Source organism: Sparus aurata, chromosome 11, assembly GCF_900880675.1.
Source record: "Sparus aurata chromosome 11, fSpaAur1.1, whole genome shotgun sequence".
In the NCBI taxonomy this organism is placed as follows: Eukaryota; Metazoa; Chordata; class Actinopteri; order Spariformes; family Sparidae; genus Sparus; species Sparus aurata.
Window position 1 is genome coordinate 24,906,628 of NC_044197.1, and position 15,651 is coordinate 24,922,278.

Below are 15,651 nucleotides of genomic sequence, written 5' to 3' on the forward strand. Positions count from 1 at the left end.
GGTGGCTGTGTGTTTGCCTCTCCAGAGGACTCAGGATCGTTTGAATGGCATTTTCCTTGCGCAGTCCATTTACAGTTTATCTCCTCTTGAACTACTGTTGAAATGAGACCGTTAAATGCCATCTGGGCTGCTCCCAAGCACACTTCTCACTTTTACAACTGCATATCAGTGGAACTGTTGAAACGAGCACCTGGAGCATGTTAAAAATATAAACATACAAACACACATGCACAGACACCAACTCTCCCAGTCACATACATTTGCTATTTTCAGGCACAGCCTGTCGTTGAGAGCAGGCAGTGATTAAAGCATACCACCGGGCACTAAGCACTGCCCTCTGTGGCCTCCCTGTGAAATGATAGCCTGCTAGCTTGACAGCTAACAGACATAGACACCCTGTGAACCACCTGATCCCCCTCTAAACTGGCTGACCTGACTGAGACCCCCAGAAGCAGCTGATGCCCGAGACTAATGAAGGACACTCTGAAGAGGACCACAGGGAGGGAAATCCTGTCCCGATTCAGGCATGGATTCCTGATCAACCAGGAACAGGAGGCCTTCCATGTCCATTTTCCTTCGTCTTCTATTCAAACCTTTTTGTTCTGCATGTTATTTCTTTATTAAAGGAACAGATCGCACCAAAACTTGTTCAGGAGAGTGCTGCAGCGCCGTTCTACCGTGAAGCTCTAGAAATGTTTTCATGACAACTAAACTTTGCTCTATTTCTTGTCGCCATGGGGATGAGTAGATGATGACTGGATTTTAATTTTTGGGGTGAGCTGTTCTTTTAACTGCCTTGCAAGCGAGACTGGGAACGTATTCAAAAGAAATCCTTGGGAGGAAATGAACTAGTTACACTGCAGTTGATCACAGCTGTATTGAACTTGACCCATTTGCTCAAAATGTTTAATCATATACAGCACGGCCGATACTGGATGGTTGAGGCTATTACCAGTACTTGCATTTGAGAGTTTAAAAAAATCCGATAATCAAACATCAGCAAACAGCCTTTTTCCCCTCATAACGCACATAATAGAGGATATCTGTGATAAGGATCTCCTGATTTCTGGCCGGGACATGTAAAGAGCAGGGCATCTTACTGCTGAAAGATAAACCTGTCTGTTCTCTCTGGCAGACAAAGTACGTACCAGATTTACTTACAGCCTAGGCATGCCAAAGATGTGCTTTAAGTTCTTATTGTGTGCCAGCCAGCATATTCACAGATGCTGATGGATGTGCAAAAAGCTAAACAATCTGCTGGTAATCAATTGTTCAAGAATTACTGATAATTTTATGTACAGCAACGCTTTTGTTAGCGTTCAATAACTTAAGCAGTTTTAGACATTCGGTCGGAATATATCGAACCCTGTGCATGTTCCTTCAGCTAACTTTCATGATGTGCAGCACTCGGGAAGAGAGAGAGCTGAAATATTCTACATACTGCTCCTGAAAGTTTCTCACTACCCCACATAAACCCAAAAAAATGAAAGCAGGAGAGCTCCGTGTCTTTTTCCTCCCCTGAGGAAGATCCTTTGAAGTTCAGGGATCTGTCAGACTCAGCTTCAGTTTGGTATGTCCATGATCTCCCCACCACCACCCACCACCACCACCACCACTACCCATGCGACTCCCTCTGCATCTTTCCATCCTTCCTTCCACAGTCTTATATAATATCTCTCTTATATAAACTGTCTCTCAAAGCTGTCAATCCAGGGTTTAGACTGCATATGTCTGGGTGTTAAAACAACATGTTTGCGCGTGAACAACTGCTGAACTCATGTACAGTATGTCATGTGCATGATTCGGCTACAGGTGGCCGGTGGCCCCGAGCCAGGCGGCCTCCTCTCTGCTCGACTGGAGAAAGGGCAGGTGACCTTGCAGCCTGTGAAGTCTGCGGCGCCAAAACTTCAGAGAGCAATAACTGGTTACATCGGTTGATAAAGGGGAGGGAGATAGACAGAAATGGAAGGGGGGGGGGTAGAGACAGCTGTGGCTCTGTAGATTAGAACTGAAAGCAGCTCTCTCTCTCTCTGAGCTCAGCTTTGAACTGTGTTTTTGCCTGCTGGAGTTGGCGATTGGCTGAAAAGCTGGGTGTACAGGATGGGGAAATTTTAAACTCTTACAGCATGTGGGCACCCTTTCCACAAAGCCTCATGGAAGGAGAAGGAGAAGGAGAAGAAGAAGAAGAAGAAGAAGAAGAAGAAGAAGAAGAAGAAGAAGAAGAAACAAAACCAGGATAACACGCTAAAATTGAATTTTGTTCATATTGTCATTAGCAACAATGACAAGTTTCATGATGAAATCGAAAAATCTAGTTAATACAAGTGGATGCAGACAGTCATCAAATCCTCCAGGCATCAAAAGACCTCATTATAAACAAAGCCCCAACATCTCCCTGCCTCCCTGGGCTCCAAGCACCATAAAACTTTTTAATATCAAGGGTACACTGCAGCAAAGCAACAACTGGCACGACTACTGACTGCTTGAATAGGTTCTGAAATTAAGGTAGCTGCCAAATATCAGAGCGTGCCAGCACTGCTCAAGGCTGTAAATTACGTGATGTAATCCAATGGTGATCAAAACGTGTTGAAACAAAGGGGAGACGGGGATTTGTGTGTGTGTGCAGTTGAAGCATAAAGCGACGTATGGAGAGCTGGGTGCAGGTGCTAACAGTGGGAGGTGGGCTTACAGAGAGGGAACCTCCAGCAGAGACCATTGTGAGAGTGTTATGAGAGAGACAGAGCGCAAGAGAAGTGTGTGCGTGTGTGTGTGTGTGTGTGTGTGCGTTGAGGAGAAAGGTACTCACTCCATCATGGATGCAGGTATGGAGCAGCAGTCCTGTATGGCAGTGAGCGGAGAGGTGAGGTGGGCGGTGTACGAGGCCTCCACCACCTGTTTGTTCCTGTTCACCACATCCAGGTAGCGGTTGAACTTTTCACGGATCTTCTTGGCCAGCTGCACAAAAGAAACACAAACACAGACTGTTATTAGTGGTGACGCCTAAATGGAAGTCCCGTTTCCTTTTTTTTAGCATCTGCAAGACTGATCAAGAACCCTTTCGCTCTCCAGGCTAGATGGGATATTATCCAGCCCCCACTGAGACCTGACAAACTTTAAAGCTCCAAGGAGACAGTATTTTGTTTTTCCTCTGCTTCTGTGTTTTATACGTGTTCTTGCGCACGTAAAATACAGTTTAAAAAGGTCAACGTCCGCACCAAGAGAAGCCCCTCTCTCCCACAGAAAACATTGCTCCTGAAACGCCTCGTCAGTAGCCCCAGTTTAATCCTGTGACTTTGTGACATCACACAACGCCACCATGTGACCTCTCTTCTGGCGTGTGTGAGCTGACCAATTAGAGCAGACTGGGTATAATAAGTCTCCCAATTATTACTGTTATCTCACACACACACACACACACACACACACCCACACACACACACACACACACACACACACAAAATGTGTGATCATTCTGTGTATTCACTGGTTGCTTCTGTGTCTGCAGTAAAGTGACATTTCTCTCCACCACTGACAGCACGTAACACTGTTTTCTTTTTATCGATCTTGTTCTGCCTGGACCCCCAGAAAGACGAGCTAACACTTTGTGGAAGCTAATGGGGATCGGCTTAAAGAATAAAGTATCTACGCGAGTGAGCGCACACACATCCAAACAAAGGCAGGCGGGTCAATGTTGCTGAAACTTTCATAAGCCTCTTCAAAGACGGCTCATTTGGTATTGTCACCTCGTAAAAGCAGTGATTACAAGTTGGGTTTTGTTAACCGAGGCTGCGAGGTGTTGCACATTAATAGCACATGTTTGTGGGAATAACGCGACCCTGAAGAACAAACACAAACCCACCCCACTGTCTTCCTAACTTTGGTGTGTTATGGGGCTACAATTATGCTTTGTGCAGACAGTAGTACAAGTTTTAAAATTCCCGCTATTGTTTTGTTTGTATTTTTTTGCTGTACGGTTTATCTCCACATCATTTTTTAAAGGTCAAACATCTCAGGAACAATGCTTCACACACTACTGTCACCAATCGCTTCGATATGGAGACGTAACCTCATACACACAAACATTTGTACAGTTCATCACAATGTCAGAATATTTCGGCTGCTTTCATTTGTTCCCCCCCCCCCCCCGTCTTCCCTCCTCTGTTTGCTGGTTTTTAATTGGCTATATGCATAAAAATTGTAAACACAGCTGAATAAATAAAGCTGACCGGGACCTGCTCGTCTCTTACCACATAAAAGCTTTTTCTGTCGCTCCTCTTTACTGTATCTTACTTTCTGCTTATTCAAGTTCTGGTTTTCTCAAACATTTCGCTCAATTTATTTTCTTCGCTGCAGAGAGCTCCCCCCCCCCCCCCCCCCCCCCCCCTCCCCCGTCTATGTTTTATCCTTCCACTGTGATCTCTGCTTTCTCCTCTGTATTTATGTTTTGAATATAAATAGCGAACTTCTAATTTTAGCCCTCTTTTAGCAACAATGACAGCATGGACGTTTACCCCGGGAAGACCAGCTGGACTTCAATGTGTTCCTAAAGGCGGACCCTTAAAATAAACACAAACACGAGACTTCTACATGGGTGCAGGCAGAGCCACCTACGACACCTTCATTACATCTACACTTATACATTTCCCGGCAGCTCTGGTTGAAAAGGTGACTGCAGACACAGGTAGGTGTGAGCCGGATATTTTCATATGCACATTCACTCAGCTCTGAACATCCAGACGAACAAACACAACTTAATAACCACAAATGAAGCAAAGCAAAATCAAAGATGCCCAGAAGTCAGGCTGTACTAAGTGTGAAATCAATCACTGTTAAAGGCACGGCCGAGTGATGGATGCCTGCGGCTGGAAAAACAAACAACAACTCTGCATTTCCACACCGCAGCACGCCCTTCATCGTTCGGCGAGAAGAAGAGACAATAATCGGGTGTGAGGTCCGTGCTTGCTCCTACTGAGCATACGTTGTACTTTGCCATTAAAATGCATGAAAACCAGATCGCCGGAAGGAGAAAGTAAGTGTTTCTAAACAAAGGCAAAACAGCCAATTCAATCAGTGTTTGCTGGGGCCCTTAATGCAGTCGCTGGACATGCATACATTACACTTTGTCTTTCTTCCTCTGGTTCTGGTCGAGCACACGTCTCACAGTGCTCTTTCAAAACAGGGTTCCAGCTCCTCCGGGGAAACCAATAACCAGCTCTGCAGCCGCCTCCCGGGGGGGGGGGGGGGACATTAATAACCAGCGCACCACCACTGGCTCTTCACAACAGGTTCCTGTTCTTGCTTTCTTTTGCCAAAACGCGTCGCATAAAGGAGGTGTTGGAATATAGTGAGGAACTGATATCCACTTAATCTTCAACGTCACGTGCATGTGATCTGTTACGGATTATCCTCTTAACTTGAAAACTGTCACATGATCCACAGGTTTACTCACAATCTGTTAGAGAACCAAACTCTTGCAGTTACTGATTTGTTTTTGGTTTAATGGAGCTTTCAGTCCCCCACTTAGTCTGATCTGTGACCACATAAATATTGAGAAGCAAAGCATATGTTATTAACTCAACAAGAAGACCTTTTCAGTGTGCACAGGTGAGAAAGTAGACAGGGCTTGAACTCTTTCGGTAATATTGGTTATACAGCTGGATGTCTGGGCATTTAACTATCATCACAAAATAATTTTTTTACTCAGACAAAACTTTAGTAAATTGTTTCAGTGAATCTATAAAAGTAGCAGTATTTTCTCTCTGTGCGTTAACGAGTTACACTGTGTGTTTCATGACGTTATCTGATTGGATTCAGGCCGTACAGACCGTTTGTTCAGCAAAACTTATTGGCTTTATTCAACAGTTTCTTGGGGGCAGAAACCAACACTGTTTAAATCGGTCTGACACTCTAAGCTCGCAGGCAAATCAAATTGATTTAAGTTTATAAAAAGAGAGCTTGCAATCATGACCATTCAGCAGATTTTGACACGGGTGAGGTCCGATCAAATTCCTCTTCGTTTCAGATTAGAAAATTCACAGAAATCATCGTTGTGTATTGTGTGTGTGTGTGTGTGTGTGTGTGTGCATCGACGACACAAATAGCACAAAAAAAACCAACCTGTCTATAAATGGCTGCGCTCTGAACACTTTTCCCAAAGCCATTGTAAGTTACCTACCGAGCCTGGTTGAATACAGGAAAAGGCTTCTTTCCACAGTAACTGGACTCCCTTTGTTCTCGTCCCATAATTACCGGTGCCTGCAAAAGGGCCGTGATTCAAGGCAGGAACAGGGAAGCGTACCGCGACCCACTGACCGCCTGTACACCTAATCAGCCGGCCGCTATTCATATTAGGGGTTTTAACAGGGGCCTGAAGCACAGCCCACAATTACTCCTACTCCACCACAAGGAACACACACACACACACACACAAACACACTCACATGCCTAGACACCAACATGCGCGCTCTCACACACGTACATAAAGTTAAACACACAAACGTAGTACTCCCCCCACACACAGTAAAGTCCATGCATTGCAGCGTGGCAATTAGCTGCAGAGGACTTTGCATTAAAAAGGGGAAAATGGGCCAGTGTTCAGCTGAGGAGTGTTTCCATAGCTGGGGGGTGAGGGAGAGAGAGGGAGAGAAAGTAAGCCTCGACTTTTAACAGAGTGACTTAAGAGAAACCAGAAACTTCGAGCCGCGCAAGTTAAAGCTTCAGTTACAGTGCTGCCACAGTGCAGCCAAAGCAAACCTGCGCTCTGCAGATTAACCACACTCTCCAAAACACAGGGCTCCTCTCTCCACCCTCCGACCCATCCAGCCGGCTTTTTAGGGTTTGCAGCACCCAGTGGGATTGGTTTTTCGACCGCATATCTGGAGTGAGCGGAACGGGTGCACCCTGAAATCTTGTGTTTGAGGTTTGCCAGTCAGCCTTCCACCACAGTCACTGCTGGCAGTGGTGATTATGGGAAGACCAACCCTACTTTAGAATTCAGGGTTAAGGTTAGTTTGGGGATACTACACATAACGCACTTCTCCTTAAACTAACTGAATTTATTTGCATTTTCACCAGTGTGTGAAGGTAACGCATTGCTTCCAATGATTGCCTTAAAGGTCTGTTGAACTTCCACAATTCTGACTTTGTTCGCCTCATGCTTACTTCTCTGCTGTGGAAGGCAAAACCTCTATAATGATGCTCAGAGGCGGGATACAGTCAGGGGAAATTACCACTTTTGAAGAGTTGTATTTACAGCCACTATCTTGTGGAATGAACCAAAAAAATGTATCTTGCAGCAAGATAAACTGTCATAGCTAAATGCCTATCTTCTTGTATTTGATGTCAAGCTGAGGCTGTTTACTGACTGTTTATATGCTTTAAATGGCAAGATCTGAAATGGCAAAGACGATTGGCATGTTGGAAGGAGCGATGGTCTTATGCCTGTGAGTGATGTCGTCGATGCAGGAGTAAATGTAGGAACATAATAAAAATGGTTAACACAAACATGTCAGCAGCGTGGAGCTGAAAAGGGGTGAAATCTCATTTTTCACTTGAATGGAAGCATTTCGGGATGTCCTCTCCCCCCCCTATTACTTAAATGTCACTGTTGGAGTGCTACGTCTACCTGGGCTGTAGCTGATAACCTTAACACTGTCAACACACAATGCACAAACTGTGTACCGCTCTGTCAACACCTAATGTGGGGACATGCTTTAATAAACATAGTTGTGTTAAAGCTTTGGCAGATGATGAAATTAAAGGCCACTGAGCCGTGTGAATGGTGGACCAGTGTAAAAACACTGGCCGCCAGTAGTTCCACTCTGACAGCACATGTCAACGAGTAAAACAAGCAGAATAAATTCTTGGTTCTGTCTGGATTGAGAGAATACACAGGAACCGACTCAACACCAGAGAGAGGGGGGAGCTGGTGTCATTACAAAGGGACAGATGTCTGCGTGTCTCCCTGAATAATGTATTTCCAGAGGAGGAACTTGTCTCAGAGGCCGGTGGCTCCTCTCTGCAGCCCCTTGCCCTCTCTTCCTCTGCAGATCCACTCCTAATTGAGCCTCAACTTTGGCTCCGAGATACAGCCCCTCTGCCCGGAGAGAGCACACGAGCCAACTCTGTCAGAGCTGTCATCTGCATCAGTTGGCGTCTGCTTTAGAAGGGTCCCAGCTAGAATGTATGGGTTCTCTATGAACTGGCCTTCAATATAAAATGGTTAAAACTATTCAAACAAAGACCCAAAAATGAGTCAAAGTGGGAGCTGCTCCGTGACCGCTGGTAATTAACATCCACTGAATCCATGTGACACTAATAGAAAACCTAAGACTCAGTAGGCCCTGCGTATTGCAGAGGAGCTTCTTGCCTTATTACAGAAACTGAAAATCCAAACTTATGTCTCTTTTGGGTGACATTTAGTACATTTGATATTACAGAAAGTGATCCTGTGATAAGATGATATACAGCATTTCCCCAATTCAATCATAAATGTCAAAAATGGCTGCACAACTGTTGATGCATGGAAATAACAATGAAGATGACAGACCTACTCAAACAGGTTTAAAAACATTGATGTTAGCACAATTGGTAACTTAACATCAATGTTAGCCTGCTGGGAAGACCGAAACTTAGGTTAGCCTTTTGGAGAAGCTAACAGCGATGTTAGCATGTTGGAGAAGCTAATAACGATGTTAGCATGTTGGAGAAGCTAATAACGATGTTAGCATGTTGGAGAAGCTAATAACGATGTTAGCATGTTGGAGAAGTTAAGAATGATTTTAGCATGTTGGAGAAGCTAAGAATGATTTTAGCATGTTGGAGAAGCTAACACTGGAGAAGCAGTTGGAGAAGCTAACAAAAATGTTAGCCTGCTGGATAAGCTTACAGAATTGCTAGCATGTTGAAGAAGAAAATTACCCAGACACTGTATTAAAGAGTATATATGCTCTTGTCCACCAACAATATTAACTTCTCCGAAAGACTAAAGCTCCAACACCCACCTTTTCTTGTCCATTAAAGTTAGCTGTTGTCATGGATACAGGCAGTCTTGACAAAGATACAGACGTGACAGAGTGCTGATTAACAAATCTAGTTTACAGATGTAGTCAGGATCTCTTGAGTTAAGATACTGGGTCTTTGATATGATACAGTTATGAATTCATGACTGGCTTCAGTAACAGGAAAGCAGGAATTTTCAGATCTCTGTAGGTTAAGGCAAGCCGTGGGGAGATGTTTTTGTAGCGTGGCCCCTGGGCAAAAGGTTACAATTATCGTGACTCTCCATAGCCCTGAAACAATAGGAGTTGTATGCATACTATTTTTTCCATCGAGACAAAGAAACAGCAATGCCTCAGGGCCAATTTGAGCTGTCTCTGGAAGGTGAGCGGTACTATACCTTTCTCACACACACAGTGACACGGATTGATTTACTAGTGCACACACAGAAATACTGTCACAGGAGAAATACAAACAATCATCCGCCTGTCTGTTCTTGCTGGTGGCTGTTTACCAGCCTCGTGTTTATTGTCAGTCTTCCAAGATCCCCGACGCACAAGTGCAAATACACACACACACACACACACACACACACACACACACACAGAGCATGCCTGCATACAATCATGTTTTTGACTCGACGCCGGACGCCAGAAATTCTGTGCATAGTTTTCCTAAGATAGGACCAAAATAATAAAAAAAAAAAAAAGGCGCGCAGACATTTTGACTCGTGGTTTTAAGGTCATATGAAACAAATCTGCCGAATTTTAAAAGATGGCACTCTCTCCTTCGAGCCCTCTTGTTCTTTCTGCCTGCAGCTCTGCACTCACATTACGAGCGGAGAGAGAGAGAGAGAGAGAGAGAGAGAGAGAGAGAGAGAGAGAGACGGCAGACAGACAAGTGGAAAAACAGAAAGAGAACTTCAAAGCCGATGAGACAGCAGCCCTAGAATTTTAATAAACCCCCTCTTTCCCTCTGATGGCGAGTGGATGTGTGAGCGCGTCTGTGGTCCTGCGTTCAATTGAACAGACACCATCCACAGCACATGCATGCACAAGCAGGCACGCGCACACACACACACACACACACACACACACACACACACACACACACACACACACACACACACACACACACACACACACACACACACAGGAAAGGAGAAGCCTTTGTTACTCACCTGCTGCACTTCCGTCTCTCCGTTTGATGTCTTCTCGGTGTACACAAACGAGTTGAAAATCCTCTGCAGGGAGACAAGAGAGAAGAAGGAAGCAGGGACAGTTAGGTTGGATCAGGAGGAATGCTGAAGATTCGGATCCAATAACTGAAAACCATCATCCGAGGATAAGTATTGGCAGACTTTCTTCACAGATAGATTTTGGTTTCAGGTGTTGCCGAGCGGGGACGTTTGTTATCAGCACTCCGGGAGAACATTTGCAGTAACTGTCCAAACCGCAGATTGGTGGAAAAAAGATTTAACAGCGAATGTTCTCTCCCTGTAGAGTCTGCAAAATGTGGCATCATTATCGCAGGTAACCAAAAAAGTTCGAGCATTAAGGCCTTTTTATGTTCAGTGTCACAACTGCGCTTCGCCACATTTGTAAAGAATCCAAACAGGACCTTTATCTTGCCGCTGTGCCATTTGTGCTCATTACCTACACCAGCTATAATGAAGCCGCCGCCGGAGCTGGGGACTGAACTTTGAGTGCAGATCAAAATGTGCTCTGGTAATGGCCGTCGCAAAGACCAAGAGCTAGAAATGAAAGCTTCAGACTCTCAGCCTTCTCTGCCCATTCTTTGCCGTTTGGTTTCCTGATGATTTTCAGCCTGTATGTGATTAGGGGTTTATTATTCTCAGTTCTTTTACAGCCATCAATATCACTCTGAACCATTAGGACATTGACACAGGGCCTCTCTGGTGGTGTCCTGTGGGGTCGGGCACCAGGACGGGATGCTTGAGTCCCGTGGGCTTTGAGGTGGGACCTCTATGGGTTGAATTTGTTCTGGAAGTCCAATGGGTGCTGGATTCATCTGGAGAATTTGGAGGCCTTTAGATCTTTGTCACTTTCCCTAAGGCCATTATTTATCTGTCTCTGCGGTGTGGTGCAGGTGCCGCACTTGCTCTACAACGGTGTTTGGGTGTGTCTTGTGTATCAAGTGGCATCCGCATGAATGACAGTTCCCAAGGTTTCCTGGCAGAGCACTGCAACTACATGATACATATTATTCTCTTCACCTCTTAGTCTTCTCAATGTTGTGGCTTACAGGCACATACGAAACTGGCAACAGGAACCTTAAACCTGTTACACTGACATGTACATCAACACTTGCTTCATAAACACTTGACGGATTTCTAAGTGATTTGGCACGACACAATTAAAGAAACTGTCTTGTCAGCCTCGTCTGCCTTGTTATTGACGTTGAAACAGCTTCTCACGCAAATAAAGGAAGTCTCGACTTTTAAAATTGTGCCCTATTTGTGAGCACTGTCCGTCGTCAAGGTCACAGAATATCAAGAGGTGCTGCAGGCAACAGCAACTCGAAAGACGTGGCTAAATGTCTCCGCGAATCTGGAGAGAGGGCTGCTAATTTTAATAAACTAGCACCATTATTCAGTGGAAAAACATCCAAAATTCACATCATTCAGATAATCCTACTGCAGAATAATCTATGCCAAGTGGTATTAAATATGTAAAAGCAGGTTTTTAGTATTTTCTAATGGCACTGACAGGGCCTTGGTTTTGTGTACTTTGACTCACTGGCGCATCTAAATAAATAAATGTTATATGTGACACCTGCAACCCCTCCTGCTATAACAAGTCAAAATGCAGAGACATCAAACATATATTATTACAAAACACACAGGATATTAATGGTTAATTGCTTGGTGATGTATTTACAGGTTCCCACAGCCGTGGGTGGTGTTGTATCATGATAGCCTGTCAAAATATTGCGTGACTACAGCTGAGAAACACCCAAACCGACTGCAGTGAATGAGGTGGGAAAGGCTCCAAGTCAGCGTCTTGATTCTTGATCCGGAGTGAGACAGACATTAGCATTAGCAGAGATGGATCCCTCTGCTCGAGCAGGTGCATCTGGAGCGAGTTTATTACCAGTCCGGAGAGAAACGATAAACTTGGTTTTCTGCCAAAACAACCAAACCCCTCAGACCCAGACAGCACCGTCCTGTCATTTACATCAGCCTCTGGGTCGGGGAGGAAAATGCGTCACCTGCCGAAGTCTGGAGGTCAGCCACGAGACAAAATGAAGGGTTTCATGAGCCCGGATCACAAGGTGATGTTAAGTTTCCCCCTTCACCTTCCAGACTGAAAACATTTTAATGGCCCCTGATTTATATTGTTAAGTGGATTGGGAGGCGGAGCGCTACATTAAGGCATGGAGAAAATGAGTCCTGGTGTGACCTCAGCCTGAACACACGCTAACAGAGCCCCAGGAAAACATTGTAAGAGCTGCCCAAAAGACACACCCACACACACACACACACACACACACACATACACACACACTATTCAGAGGGTCTCCTGGGTCCCATCAGCCAAACATTCTCTTTCTCTGGCTTCCTGACACACACACGCACACACACTTCCCAAACATAGGCAGCAGGACTATGTGGCAGCTACAAACAAAGTAAAACTAATGTTTGTGTTGAGGCAGCAGGTAGGCAGGTGTTTCACTGTAAGCCACCGCGCTGAGCACAAAGCCTTAAATCACCTGGTTCCACACCGCAACCGTTTCCTGCCGCCTGTCCGCACCTTTTGTTCGACACATTCCAGAGGACGCCAATTACCCACAATGCACCACATCAAAACCAACCTGGATCTGAGCCACTATAGGCCATTGTTGCCCAACCATGGTTACACCTTGACACCTTTCGACAGATCTTTGCGCAGCATAAGAAAGCAAAATGTCACCGGCTTCATACGGTCAAAGGGAAAAGGTGGGCGGTTTCTTCAGGATATTGTTGCCTTTGACACATCGGCACAACTTGACTTTTACCACTGGCTCTCGCAGGGAAATGTAATTTGACAGCACGCTGTTGAAGGCAGGGTGGCACAAATTCTGATTGTAGATACATCCTCGCTGGTTTTTCAAGGTAAAATAAACCCTAATAGAGCCGACAAATATTTCGACACATTTTTGGGGCAGTTTTAATGAAGATATTGGTGGCAGGATATTTTACTGTCGGCAAATATGACATTCAGTAAATGCACTGAAACTGGGAATTTAATTATTATTCTTATAATTTTTTCTATATTGGGATCTCTTAAAAATACATTTTCATATCAGTGTCTATCTGACAACATATGTGCCTACACCGATACATCTGTCAGAAGCCTAAATCAGCCAATAACACTGGCCAACTGATCCATTTTTTATAATAATTATAATGATAATAATATGAATGTGAATATGTTTATTTGTATGGCACTTACTAAAACCAGTGTTACAAAGTGCTTCACATTAAACACAGAAAAACAATAATAAAATAAAAACAAATAAAAGAGAAAAAAAAAAGTACCAAGAATGTGACTGATGATTAAAACCGTCAAAACACCAAAGATAAAAAGTTTAAAAAGCAATGGATGCTTTCAAATAGAGCTGAGCAAGATTTAACTGCAATGACAAGAATAAAGCACAGTGTGATTAAAAAGAAAAAAATGAACCTAATGATGTAAACACCTTTGTAGGAAAGCCTTAGATACAAATAAGTGATTTAAAAAATGACACTGATGTATCGCTAGAGCTACTAGATACTAGATTCATGGAGTTATCCAATGAAACATAAAAAAATGGTGGAAACCATACATCACGTCACGTTCTTGTGTCCGTTTGTGTACAAACCACACAAATGTCCAGTTTCATAATGTAAGTACAGTTGCTAATTTTGACACACAAACAGCCAAATCAGAAACGTCTTTCTGTTATTTTCACTTGGAAATCGACTTAAACACTGATCTGATTATCAAAGAAGTTGTCGGTCAATTTTCTGTTGATCAATTAATGCATTAAGCAACTAAGTGTGTCGCTCTAATTGAAAAAAACCTTCGTACAATAGTCAGGCTGAGACGGACGCAAATAAACAGACGCTGCTACACGCCGACGTCTCCTCACAATGCCGTCTTCTGGACCATAAACGGGCCATTCAGTTGACGCTCTTGTTGATTAAGTATCAAATGTAATTTCTGAAAACTCAATTATGCCTCATACAGCCTATAAAGCAGTCTGGCACAAACAGAAACACTGCCGACTGTCAATCCGTCTTCAACAGAACTTCAACAAAGCGCTCCGTTTTAGTCCTGATTGTCTAAACGGAGTCAGCAGTTCTCGTTACCAATGTTTTTCAGCATATTCTTTTCATTTTACAGTGGCATGAGACTAACAGACAAGTGCTATACAAACAGTGTTGTTATGTTATTATTACACACACACACACACACACGCAGCTGCATACTTCACTACAGAGTTATTTACAAAGTGCAAAACCAAGCCCAGACAGTCTACTGTTCCACACCCTTCTTGGTGGAAAAAAAAAAAAAAGAGAAAGTCCAAGACGTTGAACTGTCAAATAAACACGAACAGGCACACACAAACAGAGCTGCCACTTCTTAGCAGGAAGCATGTGCTCTCAAAACACGACTCCAAAAGAATAGAAGGAAAACGGGGGGAGAAGCGGGCACCGGGACAGACTTTCCATTAAGACGTCAATTCGGGAAAAAAGAGAAAAGACTGGGAACAAATCCTGCGGAGAGAGAGAGAGAAAACTCCTGTTGTTGATTAGCCCACAGGTTAGCCGTCTTTCCCCCAGTGCCTCGAGTGTTTGTTGTTAGAGCTGCTTTGCGGTTTTCACAGCTATGTAGCAGCCAGCGAGGAATGCTCAGCTCTGAAACCTGAGAGGCCTGAGGCCGCCTAGGCCACCGTGGGCCCGTGGCCTCCCCTGACCCATAATCAAACACCGAAATGTACACAGACACGTACACACCAGCGCAAAGTCACACGTGGAGGCGACTACGCAGTGTCAGGGTCATACTCACACTTCACCAGACACCTTACTGGGCTGGGCAGGACAGGAAAAACAAAAGGAGAGCAAAGGAAGAGAAGAATCAACAATAATATTATCAAGAGGATGTCCCGCACACCGATGGGAAGTCAGACGGGGATTGTTCTGGAAGCTTAAAGATTCAAGTTTCTAAAAAAGTGTGATTCACAGCCATCAATGAAATCCCTCATGACATTAAACACAATATGATATACAGTACGTACATGCACACATCCTCCATCTGTGCTGCTGGGAAGAGCAGCAGGAAACAGCCATATTTTCCAGAAGACACTTCATCTTATATGGCGACATAATGAACCGTTTTGGCCTCATTTATCAAGCTGTGGAATAATGCACATACAGCACCAATCCATCTGAATGACGAATGAGATCCAAGCTGCTTTTTTTGTTTTTTTTTAGAATATCCGAAATGCGTGTTTTGTCCAATGCCGAGTCAAAGGGAGGACCTCACAGGTTGAGTTTTAGACTTTGATGCACTATTCCACTGATACAAGATCTATCGATGTCTGCGTATACATGCACAACAATATCCTGGTTGTTTTTTATGTATGTTATCCCAGTTTAGAAAATCCCGA

The 15,651-nt window shown here is 44.2% G+C and overlaps 1 protein-coding gene across 1 annotated transcript in view; it reads right to left on the reverse strand.

Moving 5' to 3' along the window:
- Nucleotides 1–15,651, reverse strand: part of cachd1 (cache domain containing 1) — a 90,172-nt gene that overhangs the window by 45,546 nt on the left and 28,975 nt on the right. The window contains exons 2-3 of the mRNA XM_030434205.1: nt 10,178–10,240; nt 2,807–2,955 (exon numbers count right to left, since the gene is read on the reverse strand). Of these exons, the coding sequence (XP_030290065.1) occupies nt 2,807–2,955; nt 10,178–10,240 (212 nt within the window). The remainder of the gene's footprint in view (nt 1–2,806; nt 2,956–10,177; nt 10,241–15,651) is intronic.